Source organism: Semicossyphus pulcher, unplaced genomic scaffold (genome assembly GCF_022749685.1).
Source record: "Semicossyphus pulcher isolate SPU_LCO1_2020_fin unplaced genomic scaffold, fSemPul1.0.p SCAF_17, whole genome shotgun sequence".
NCBI classification, from domain to species: Eukaryota; Metazoa; Chordata; class Actinopteri; order Labriformes; family Labridae; genus Semicossyphus; species Semicossyphus pulcher.
In genome coordinates, this window is record NW_027211681.1 from 13,560,248 (window position 1) to 13,571,824 (window position 11,577).

Genomic DNA, 11,577 nt, shown 5'->3' on the forward strand with positions numbered 1-11,577 from the left:
GTGCTATCAAGGTTTTGCTCAGAATTCCTGAGGTGCATGTCTCCAGGTGGGGTTGCTGGTTAAACTTCCATCTGTTACAAATACTCTCCTTTGTCACATATGCAAATGAGCCTCGTGGCAAAAGGCACCTAATTCACAACTCCAGCGCTAACAGCACCGAGCAGTTAGAGTGAAAATACACTGCTCAAAAAAATTAAGGGAACACTTAAATCAAACATCAGATCTTGATGAACGTATAATTGAAGTGGAAAATCTTTACTGATGTACGTTGTATAATTTGTTGCGAAAAAAATGATGTAACAACGGTCAATGGAAACCAAAACCATCAGCCCATTGAGGGTTGGATTCAAAATCACACCCAAAATCAAAGTAAAAAAATGAAATCACAGGCTGATCGAACTTGCGTGAATGTCGTCATGGCAACTCATGATGTGACTCAGTAGTGTGTATGGCCCCTGCAAGCTTGCATGTAGTCCCGACAACGTCTGGGCATGCTCCTGATAGGTCGGCGGATGGTGTCCTGGGGGATCTCCTCTCAGACCTGGATCAGGGCATCAGTGAGCTCCTGGACAATCTGTGGCAGTACTTAACAGTGTCTGATGCATCAATACATAATGTCCCATACGTGCTCAATTGGATTTAGGTCAGGGGAACGAGAGGGCCAGTCAATGGCATCAATGCCTTCGTCATCCATGAACTGCCTACACACTGTGGCCACACAAGGCCAGCATTGTCCTGCAATTTCTTACCTAACAGCAGTCAGGGTACCATTGGCTATGACATGGAGGTCTGTGCGGCCCTCCAAGGAAATACCTCCCCAGACCATCACTGACCCACCGCCAAACCGGTCATGCTGGATGATGTGACAGGCAGCATAACGTTCACCACGGCTTCTCCAGACTCTTTCACGTCTGTCACATGTGCTCAGTGTGAACCTGCTCTCATCCTTGAAGAGAACGGGGCGCCAATGGCGGACCTGCCAATTCTGGTGTTCTCTGGCAAATGCTAATGCTAACGGTGCTGGGCTGTGAGCACAGGTCCCATTAGAGGACGTCAGGCCCTCATGCCACCATCATGGAGTCTGTTTCTGACAGTCTGGTCAGAAACATACCAGCCAGTCCTGTTTGTGTGTATTTCCTATGTGTGTGTGTAGCATGTTTGTACTAACTAAACATGTATTCCCCCTCAGGGATGAATAAATAAAGTCTTCTTCTAAAATAAACCCAGTGACAGGCCAGTGCTGCTGTCACAGGCTGCCACTAGAGCGGCGCCATCTTGCACTTCAGGAGCGGGGAGCTTCTTGGGCTCCACATGTTTGCTTTTTATTTATCTTCATCTTTGTGTCGATTCCACTCAGTGTTTCTAACCTGACTGGTGAACAGAGGTGCCTTCTGTTGACGTGTGTGTTGTGAATTATAACACCTCAGAGAGAAAGCTTGCTAACTAGTTTGCTAGCTAGCTCATGGACGAACCTTGTGGGCTTTTTTAAGAGGAGTGGATCACAGCCACCATCCACACAAAGTAGTTCAGCAGCATCAGCAGCCAGTGGACAGCAGACAGACGTTGTTTCAAGTATGAATACGCGAGCAGCAGTGAGTCGGTGAGGTGACTATGAAGTGCTATCTAGAGAACCTTGCGTTCATGTTCTCCTCGGATGTTCCAGTTCCGGATTTCAGCTGTTTTCAGACTTTACAACTAAATTTACTGTATGTATTACTCACACCTGAAATAGATAACTCTATACAGACAGCAAAGTTAAGACCTATCAAATCATAATTAACCAGTGAGCCAAACAGACTCAGCCTGTCTGTCTGTCTGTCTGTCTGACAGCTTCATAATGACATTGAATCATAGTCTGGGTTTTCCTTCCTTCTTTCTACAAACATGTTCATGGATCCACGGCCCCCCTCCTGTTGCAACCCTGGATAGCTTGAGATCTATCTTCGACTATAATGCATCTGAAGACAGAATGGCGACAGAAGTATCGATGAAGGATCTTTAAATGTTGCCAGGCTAAAAAAACAAACAAGACAGAAAGAGGATCAGTTTTCTCTCTTTCAGGAGCCACAATTTAAAGGTTTGTTTTAGAGAACAAAGAGTCAGTAAAATAAGTTGGGTCAGTCAAAGGCTGACATGGTGGGGAAACATTAGCCTACTTCAACAGAAAAAAAGATCAAACACAAAGAGTTAAAACATTAAATCTCAAATCAGAGAATTAAATCAAAGAATACTGAAAGATTATTACAGCAAATGTCAGAAGTAAACCAAAGCTTGTTATTTATGTTTGATCAAATCAGCAGGCAGGATCGTCACTGAGAGCGAGACTCGGCCTTTTATAGAAAAAATATCTTCAAGTACCAAATGATGAAATGTCACATTTGGATCACAGTAAAGACACAAAACTTTAGCTTTAAATTAGTGACATGACATCCCCGACATGTTGAAATATAAAAGCTTGGCATGAGAAGATAATTAACCTCCTCGTTTGTCTGCTTCTAAAATATAAGTTGTCTCTGATATCGTTCACTATCCTGCTCCTCACTCAATAGTTTGGGAGTTCAGAGGAGAAGACTAAAGAGGATTTCAACCAATGAAATGCTATGTTGTTGGGCTTGATTAGTGACCATTATCTTTACACTGTACTGTCCTGGTAAATAGAGCCCCTCCCTCAGACTGAGCTGAGCTGAGCTGATTGGCTGAGCTTACCAATTTCAGCCAATTCTGCGCGCACAACGGCACAAGTTTATTTGCATCAGGCTCCTGACTTTGTAAATCGTATCTGTCTCTGAGAAAAAAGCATCGAAACATGCTAGAAACCGTCAAAGTGCCCAAGAAGGGCTCAAAGAAAGCCGTGTCAAAGGCCACCAAGACCGGCAAGAAGAGGAGAAAGACCAGGAGGGAGAGCTACGCCATCTACGTGTACAAGGTCCTGAAGCAGGTCCACCGTGACACCGGGATCTCCTCTAAGGCCATGGGCATCATGAACTCCTTTGTGAGCGACATCTTTGAGCGCATCGCCGGTGAGGCCTCCCGTCTGGCTCACTACAACAAGCGCTCCACCATCACCTCCAGGGAGATCCAGACCGCCGTCCGCCTGCTGCTGCCCGGTGAGCTGGCCAAGCACGCCGTGTCTGAGGGAACCAAGGCTGTGACCAAGTACACCAGCTCCAAGTAAGACTGTCAACATCAACCCAAAGGTCCTTTTCAGGACCACCCACTATTTCCACTATGAGCTGTCATTCTATCGCTTACGTATTTCCTGGTGAAATTTGGATACACTGATGAATTTAATGTCATGCACATTATGAAAAATTGGTGATTTTTAAGCCTCCTAGTTTGTTAATCTCTGTATTCAAAGCTTCAGCGTTCCAAAAAAGTGTACACAGACACACACACAGAAACACACACAGACACACACACACACACACACACGGCGGCTTCACACTGGAATCATGAGCAGAGCCTGGCGGCCGATGCTTCAGCTGGGCTTCAGCCCTGTCTGTCCTGTACATGAGTTTTCATAAAGGCCAGGAAGCTCTCATTTGATCGAGTGTCTGGCTCTTAAAAGAGCCTTTGTGTTGCTGTAGGACAGTGAATGTTTAACCTCCGAAACCTTACAGAGTGCGTCCCTGTCTCTTCAGAGCGTACACCACATCCATGGCGGTCACGGTCTTCCTCTTGGCGTGCTCGGTGTAAGTGAAGGCATCAGGGATGACGTTCTCCAGGAAGACCCAGAGCCGACACTCTTTGGTCTCGCCGCCACGTGATCACGTGGTTCATGTAGCTCCCAATAGTTCCAAACAAGCCAGCGCTGTCAACTTGTCTTGAGTAGTTTTCAGCGGGACACTGAACTAGTTAGTACACTGAACAAAAATATAAACACAACACTTTTGTTTTTGCCCCCATTTTTCATGAGATGAACTCAAGGATCTAAGACTTTTTCTATGTACAGAAAAGGCCCATTTCTCTCAAATATTGTTAACAAATTTGTCTAAATCTGTGTTAGTGAGCACTTCTCCTTTGCCCAGATAATCCATCCACCTCACAGGTGTGGCATATAAATTATTATTGCACAGGTGTGCCTTAGGCTGGTCACAATAAAAGGCCACTCTAAAATGGGCAGTTTTACTGTATTGGGGGGGTCCAGGGGGGTCAGAAAACCAGTCAGTATCTGGTGTGACCACCATTTGGCTCACGCAGTGCAACAGGTCTCCTTCGCATAGAGTTGATCAGGTTGTTGATTGTGGCCTGTGGGATGTTGGTCCACTCCTCTTCAACGGCTGCCAAGCTGCTGGATATTGGCAGGAGCTGGAACACGCTGTCGTATACGCCGATCCAGAGCATCCCAAACATGCTCAATGGGTGACATGTCCGGTGAGTATGCTGGCCATGCAAGAACTGGGATGTTTTCAGCTTCCAGGAATTATGTACAGATCCTTGCAACATGGGGCCGTGCATTATCACGCTGCAACATGAGGTGATGGTCATGGATGAATGGCACAACAATGGGCCTCAGGATCTCGTCACGGTATCTCTGTGCATTCAAAATGCCATCAATAAAATGCACCTGTTTTCGTTGTCCATAACATACGCCTGCCCATACCATAACCCCACCGCCACCATGGGCCACTCAATTCACAGTGTTGACATCAGCAAACCACTCACCCACAAGACGCCATACACGCTGTCTGCCATCTGCCCTGTACAGTGAAAACCGGGATTCATCCGTGAAGAGAACACCTCTCCAAAGTGCCAGACGCCATCGAATGTGAGCATTTGCCCACTCAAGTCAGTTACGACGACAAACTGCAGTCAGGTCGAGACCCTGATGAGGACGACGAGCATGCAGATGAGCTTCCCTGAGACGGTTTCTGACAGTTTGTGCAGAAATTCTTTGGTTATGCAAACCGATTGTTGCAGCAGCTGTCTGGGTGGCTGGTAAACCTTCCCTGTTAGTCGAGTCGAGCTGAAGCGGCATTTCGAGAGTATCTAGCTTCCGTATCTCCGAGTGAAACAGGACGTGCAGGCAGGACATATCGTTAGAGGGATTTGATTTGATCGTTGAGAAGTGGGCGTAGACAGTTGTCTCCACAGCGCAGTAGCTAGCTAAGTGACCGAGCGTTCTTGGTGCTCTGCGGCTAAATGTTGCAGATTGATTGGTTGAAATTGTTTGGTTCTAACTTATGTAAGCAGGCCTGAAATTTAGTTTTACCGGAAGAAAAAAATGATCTGATTTTGATATAAGAATACGAAGAAATTGATTTTCTGTATTTTTTGGCCTATATTGTCAAATAGATGCACAATATTACCGGGGATGTGATCGAAAAGGATTCAAATGACATTTTTCATTTATCCTCGACTTTAACTCAGGCTTCCTGCGTCAGGATTTGTGCGCACGCACAGAAATAAGGGCCGTTCTACGCGTCATGTGACTCTTGTTCCGCACAAAAAGGAGCGATCACCGGCTGTCTGCTTCAGTCAGACACCAGCGATGATGAAACGTTAGGACCAAGGACAAAACCTAAAGTAAAAAACCTAATCTAGTGTCCTTAGATGCTGTGCCCTCATCGTTCTTGTACTGTAGGCTAATGGATGATCTGCTGATATTAATGTCATGACTATTTATTGACTAAAACTAGACAAACTATTATAAGAATGACTAAAATCAAATGTGACTACTGTGAAGACGCCCGACAGTTGCCAATTGCTTAAATAATAATTATAATAACTTTATTTATATAGCACTTCTCAAAAACAAGTTATAAAGTGCTTTACAATTAAAACAAGGCACATAGTAAAATCAAGCAAAAACAGATATATGTAAAAACCCATACATCAAAAAAACAAGTTAAAAGTCAAACAAAGCAAAAGGTTAAGAAAAAGCCAGACGATAAAAGTGAGTTTTAAAAAGAGATTTAAAAGAAGACACTGAGTTTGCCTGCCTGAGATCTCCATGCAGGGAGTTCCACAAATGTGAGGCTCCAACTGCAAAGGCTCTGTCACCTTTTGTGACCAGTCGAGATTTAGGAACCTCTAGAAGGGCCCTGCCAGAAGATCTCCGGCAGCGGTGAGGCTCATAAGGGGTTAGCAGCTCAGAGATATAGGCTTGAGCATGACCATTTAAAGCTTTAAAAACAAGCAATAAAATCTTAAAATCAATCCTAAAACTCACAGGGAGCCAGTGAAGGGCAGCAAGGACTGGTGAGATATGGTTGCTTCTCTTGGTGTTGGTTAAAAGCCTGGCTGCAGCTTTTTGAATTAATTGCTGTCTTTGGATGTTGCGCTTGCTGATACCGGAATAAAGTGCATTACTGATTGAGTCTGGTGGAAATAAATGCATTGATTACCTTTTTTAAATCGGAAGGGGAGAGGAATGACCGGATGTTGAATAACTGTCTGAGTTGGGCAAAGCAGGACTGCATAACAGTCACCTGGGTGTGAAATGATAGCTCCCCGTCCAAAATGACCCCTAGGTTGCGGGCCTCTTTGCACACATTGTCAGGCAGGGCACCCAGACTGGAGGAGAGATTTTGGGTGTAGCCAGATCTGGAGCCAGAGGGAGAAATCATAAGAACTTCAGTTTTTGAGTTATTCAGCTGTAGAAAATTATACATTTTTTATTTCATGCAGACAGGACATAACGTCAGTAACATCAGTGGAACCAGGTTTTAACGGTGCATAAAGTTGAGTGTCATCTGTGTAACAGTGGAAATCTATGCCATGACTACGCAGGACTTGCCCCAGGGGTAGCATGTAAACAGTGAAAAGGAGGGGGCCTAAAGTGGACCCCTGTGGAACCCCACAAGAGAGGAGCACAAGAGGAAGAGGCATCACCAAGCAATACAGAAAAAGACCTGATGGACAGATATGAAAAGAACCAGTCCAGTGCCACATCACAGACGCCAACAGTGTGCTTCAGACGGCTGATTAAGAGGAATGTGCAGCGTGTGGCTGTAGACAGTGATGTGCCTTCCTTCGTCAGATGTTTGTGCTTTTTGTCTCAACTCGATCCTACGGGCCAAATGAATTCCTAAAAGAGGTAAAAGCTGTTTGCTAGCCTGTGTTTATTAAACATAACTAATACCTAGTTAACAGCTAACACATGCTAGGAGACTGGGGGCAGTTGTAAAACAGAGGGCAATTACAACTTACTGAATTCCTTCAAAAGGAACAAAGCTAGAGTGATGACACTTAACTGCACATTCTCAGGAGGATTCTCTCTCTGCCTCCGAAAAAGGAGCAGGATCACTTCACCACAGTGGTTTGAACAAAAACTGATTTTGAGGTGTGAAAGTTACTAGGTGTTAGACTGAGCGATTAACTGCACGCTGCCTTTGTTTACATTTTCCAGGGCAAAAGTTTAAAGTGAGTGATACATATGACTGTTAAAGAAAGCAGGACGAGATTTTTGTTAAAATCACCACTTAAGCATGTACAGGACAAAATGAGAAAGAGACAAGAGGTACAGCTTTGTCCACAGGGGGCGCCAAAATCAACACAAACTGAAAGTTCCAGTTTACATTTTTATGTAATATAATATTTCTGTGCTTATTAGTTAACATATACCAATGGCTTTATTAAGTAGTGCACATATGTATCTTATTTGAAAGTTATGAAAGAAAAATGTGCGGGTCGTTTTACTCAGTTGGGAACCTTCCTAACCAAAAAGCACTGTTCCACCGCAGCCTGGTATCAGTGACGCAGCTTAGGAGTGTGCAATATTGGTGGTTATAGGAGGCAGGTTAACACATTTGCTTGTTCATTAAGCCAATTCTAGAGGGAGAGCGAGTGATTTTATTTCTTTGATTCTCTTTTAGGACAGTTTGCTCCTGCTTTGCCTTTTAGTTACAGGTTTTATTGTCTTTAATTCTTATTGTTATGTTTCCTGTTTGGTTTTAATAGTTAATGTTGTGAGACAAACCCACTGAACATTTAAAAACCACATTTTAAAGGATTTAATGTGGTCTCTGACTCTGGAGGGCTGGGGACGCTGGCCCTTTTTCTTTGACTTCTCTTTGCACCTGCATGCGAGTGTTGCGTAGCACTGAGGGGTGTGTAAGTTGCTGTGATTGTGTGGGTGTTCATTGGAACACGTGGTGGCTGTTTATTTAGGCCAGCCCCCAGTCAGTCTCTCTGTAATCAGTTTTCTAAGTTAATAATCTCTGACTTTTATCTTTGCCCAGAATCTGCATTTTACCTTCTTGTAGCACTGCCCTAACCTTCTTACCTTTCATCTGATTTTATCATTCTTTCATAATCAATAAAGATCATTGTTTTACCTTAATGGATTAATTGTTGCTTAATAACACTCAGTATAGATGTAATGATAACAGCCAACACAAGAGGGGGCTGCTGCACTGCCAGGTGAAGTATACCCATCACACACACCTGCTGTGGGTCAACATGCAGCTACTAAAACAGCTGCTTAATACTGTAACATTTTTATATTTGTTTGAATGTAAGATTATTAGAATGTGTGTGTGTCAAGAGGGTTGTTTTCACAGTGTGTGTGTGTGTAGGTGTGTGTGTGTGTGTGTGTGTGTGTGTGTGTGTGTGCAAAATGTACATCTGTTGTATTTTCCACCTTTAATTCAAAGTCAAATATGTGCACTGGGTGAAGAGAAGTAGCTACCTGAGCGAGTGTATTGTCTGTGTTTTGCATATCTATAGATCATGTCTGCGCTCACTCGTGTCTGCGCTCACTCTCAAAGCACACTTCCTGCTGATCCAGAGCTGCCTCGATCTGTTGGTTTGTGTGTTGTTTTGTGACTTTGGAGTCACTTTGGTTTATCTTAACAACACAACGATAAAAACAAAATAACTGATGGAGGCAGAGACAGACAAGAAACTCCTGTGAGGTAAAATGACTGCTTCTGTAAATGGAGTCTGGTGGGTTCGAAGCAAACTGTGCAGCTGATCAACAAATGATCTTACTGTAACACAACAGTTCCACCTCTGCAGGGATCCTTTCTGTAAAGCTGTCTGACACTTTGAATAACATCTGAGGCTTATCGCTGTCATCATCCGTTTCCAGCAGAAGAAATCAACCTGAGAGATGTGAAAACCTTTGTTGTATTTTTAAGTAATTTAGACCCCAAATATGTGGACTCAGACTGTAAAATACTTCAATCCTCCTTTAAGCATTTGTCCTCTCAGTTCTCCACTGTCTCGCCCCTTGTTCTACTTTATTTGATGTTTTTGCAGTCGAGTCCTTGAAGACATCAGAAGATTCTCGACTCTTTTCAAAAAGAAATCACCACAGGTTCCTGAGTGGAGCACAGACACTTTCTCCTGCTCATACATTAACAACCCTGTTACACACAGTTTCTATCAGTTTACATGTATAAGTAGTTAATCAGCTGAAGGTGCCACATTCACAAACGTCACTGTGGTTCTGTAAACTTCAGTCTGGACCAAACAGCTTCCTCACATCTCACTGAGGGCGGCGCCTGCTGAGACGGGACAGAATATACAGAAAGAGGTGAACTGGTCGTGTTAAATATTTGTGTAGTATTATTTCTTTCTTATGTGATTAATAAGGACTAAAGCTAGGCTGAGGGCGCAGCGTGTGTACTGACATCAGTGTGGAGCAGCTGTCACAGTCTCTCTCTCTCTCTTTCTCTCTCTCTTCATGTTGGTATAAAAGATGCAAACAGCAACAGCGCTCCCGAACACGAGCACAGGAGTCAGGAACAACCAGGACTGTGTGTTACTGTCACCTGTCGGGAACATTTACCATCAACATCACAAAACAAACATTATGTTTCACTGAGAGGATGAACATTCAGACTCACTTGCGCTGCTTGTGTCGATTTGTCCCCCACAGAGAGCGGTAACATCGACGTGAAGAGTCTTATTTTCAGCAGGGTTGGCTGCCACACATCTATAGGATGATGTGAGATCCTGCCTGTGTACGGTGAGAGGCAGAGAGAGAGCCGAGCTGCTCTGGTTCAGTATGTCCTCGTCTTTGTACCACAGCAGAGTCGTCTCTCCAGCTTTCTTCACCAAACACAGCAAGGTGCAGCTCTCTGCGCTCACGTTCACTGTGTTCACTGCATTCACTGCAGGAGCTGCTACGGGCTCTGGTGAGGAGTCAAAGAAACACAGTGTCACACAGAAGGTCTGAAATGTATCACTCTGAAACTACAGTTTACACACATTATTATTATTGTTTAAGTGGCCGGTAGGATCGCTGGTGTTACACTGCCTGATCTGTGTCACATCTTCTGTGAGAGAGCAACCTCCAAGACTGTAATCAGTGATTTTTCACTTCTAAAAATTGATGTTATCAGTCTCACAAAAAACATTTTGGTTGGGAAGAAATGGGACAGACATGCATCACAGTGACCTTTGCCCTTTTCCGACAATATCTAATTTGTTTGTGCCAAATATGAAAATACTCCCTGCAGGCGTTTCCTGAGATATTGCTGACACAAGAGGGGGCTGGACGGAGGTGAACACTCGGAGGAAAAGTAATGAAACACAACGTTCTGTGTTGTGAGATACCACAAGAGATTAGTGACACATCTTTCCTTCATAATTTGGGTGAAACAACCCTTTAACCTACATCAGCACTACAGTCATGTCATAACTTGAAGTTATGAAGACAAAACAAGAGCACGATCAGCGGCCCGGGGCGTGAAAATATAGGTGCTTACCTCTGCCAAGGAAGTGCTTATGTTTGGCTGTGTCTGTTTGTCTGCATAAAAACTCTAATCAACACAATGTTTTTAAATCTTGTTGTCGAGAGTAATCAGAAAAAAACTTAATTACAATTATGACAAATTTATATGACTATTATTTTAGAATAATTTCCTGGTTTGGAAATCATCAGAATCAAAATTGTTCAAACTGTCACAAAAAGTATCGGCCTCTTATAATATTAAATAGTTTGGTATTGCCCGTCCCTACTCACCGTACACTGTGAGTCTGTGAGATGTTAAGAAAACAGCTCCTTTTTTAGAGTCAATGAAATAAACACCAGAGTCACTCCTCTGCAGTCCTCTGAGTGTAAAGAGTCCAGTTCTGTTGTTCCAGAAAAGTCTGTCCTCGTAAATTTCCTCCAATATGTCACATTTCTTCTCCTTCACCACGGCAATAATCGTTCTTTCAAGTGAAAGAAATCCAAACTCCAGCACAGGAACAGGTAAAGTGATGGATCCTCCTTCAATGCCTCTCAGCTCACTCTTCACCTCCTCAGCAGCAGACGAGACCATCACTGTAACATGTGGAGATACAACAGGAAGTTACAGAAAGCTCCAGTGTTTAAAATCAAGACTTTGGAAATGTGTCCATGTGTTCAGTAAAGTCCCTGTGGTGCTTTCAATGTCACTAAATTTACAGTTTTTCAGTGTATTTTAAGGTTTCCTCACTGCAGATTTACAGTGAACACACCACAGAGCCAGACAGGAAACAGATGTACACATATCATTAAACACAAAAGGGGAAAAAAGCTTAATCAGACTCACACAAACTCTCTTATATTTTTTGTGAAACCACTGAAACCTGTGAAACCTGTGAACCTTATGTACTCTACGAACACAGAAGCAAGAACAATAACAAGCCAACAGTCTCAGT

At 43.6% G+C, this 11,577-nt stretch overlaps 2 protein-coding genes across 2 annotated transcripts; one reads left to right on the forward strand and one right to left on the reverse strand.

Moving 5' to 3' along the window:
- Positions 1-2,806: 2,806 nt before the first annotated feature.
- On the forward strand, positions 2,807-3,175 carry LOC138595172 (histone H2B 3-like). The gene has a single exon (XM_069666520.1). The coding sequence runs from the start codon at positions 2,807-2,809 to the stop codon at positions 3,173-3,175; it is 369 nt and encodes a 122-aa protein (XP_069522621.1).
- A 6,181-nt stretch (positions 3,176-9,356) lies between these two features.
- On the reverse strand, positions 9,357-11,216 carry LOC138595315 (uncharacterized). Its single transcript, XM_069666684.1, has 4 exons — positions 10,916-11,216; positions 9,825-10,082; positions 9,579-9,719; positions 9,357-9,449 (listed from the first exon to the last, which is right to left on the reverse strand). The coding sequence occupies exons 1-3, from the start codon at positions 11,214-11,216 to the stop codon at positions 9,580-9,582; spliced, it is 699 nt and encodes a 232-aa protein (XP_069522785.1). The 3' UTR covers positions 9,357-9,449; position 9,579.
- Between the last annotated feature and the right edge of the window lie 361 nt (positions 11,217-11,577).

Bases quoted from the DNA above. Each gene is read 5' to 3' on its own strand.
- LOC138595172 (XM_069666520.1), top strand. From the start codon at position 2,807: ATGCTAGAAACCGTCAAAGTGCCCAAGAAGGGCTCAAAGAAAGCCGTG.
- LOC138595315 (XM_069666684.1), bottom strand. From the start codon at position 11,216: ATGGTCTCGTCTGCTGCTGAGGAGGTGAAGAGTGAGCTGAGAGGCATT. The intron at 10,083-10,915 runs GTGAGTAGGGAC...ACTCCTCACCAG, and splicing joins TCACAGACTCACAGTGTACG to AGCCCGTAGCAGCTCCTGCA. The intron at 9,720-9,824 runs GTGGGGGACAAA...TGTTCCCGACAG, and splicing joins CGTCGATGTTACCGCTCTCT to GTGACAGTAACACACAGTCC.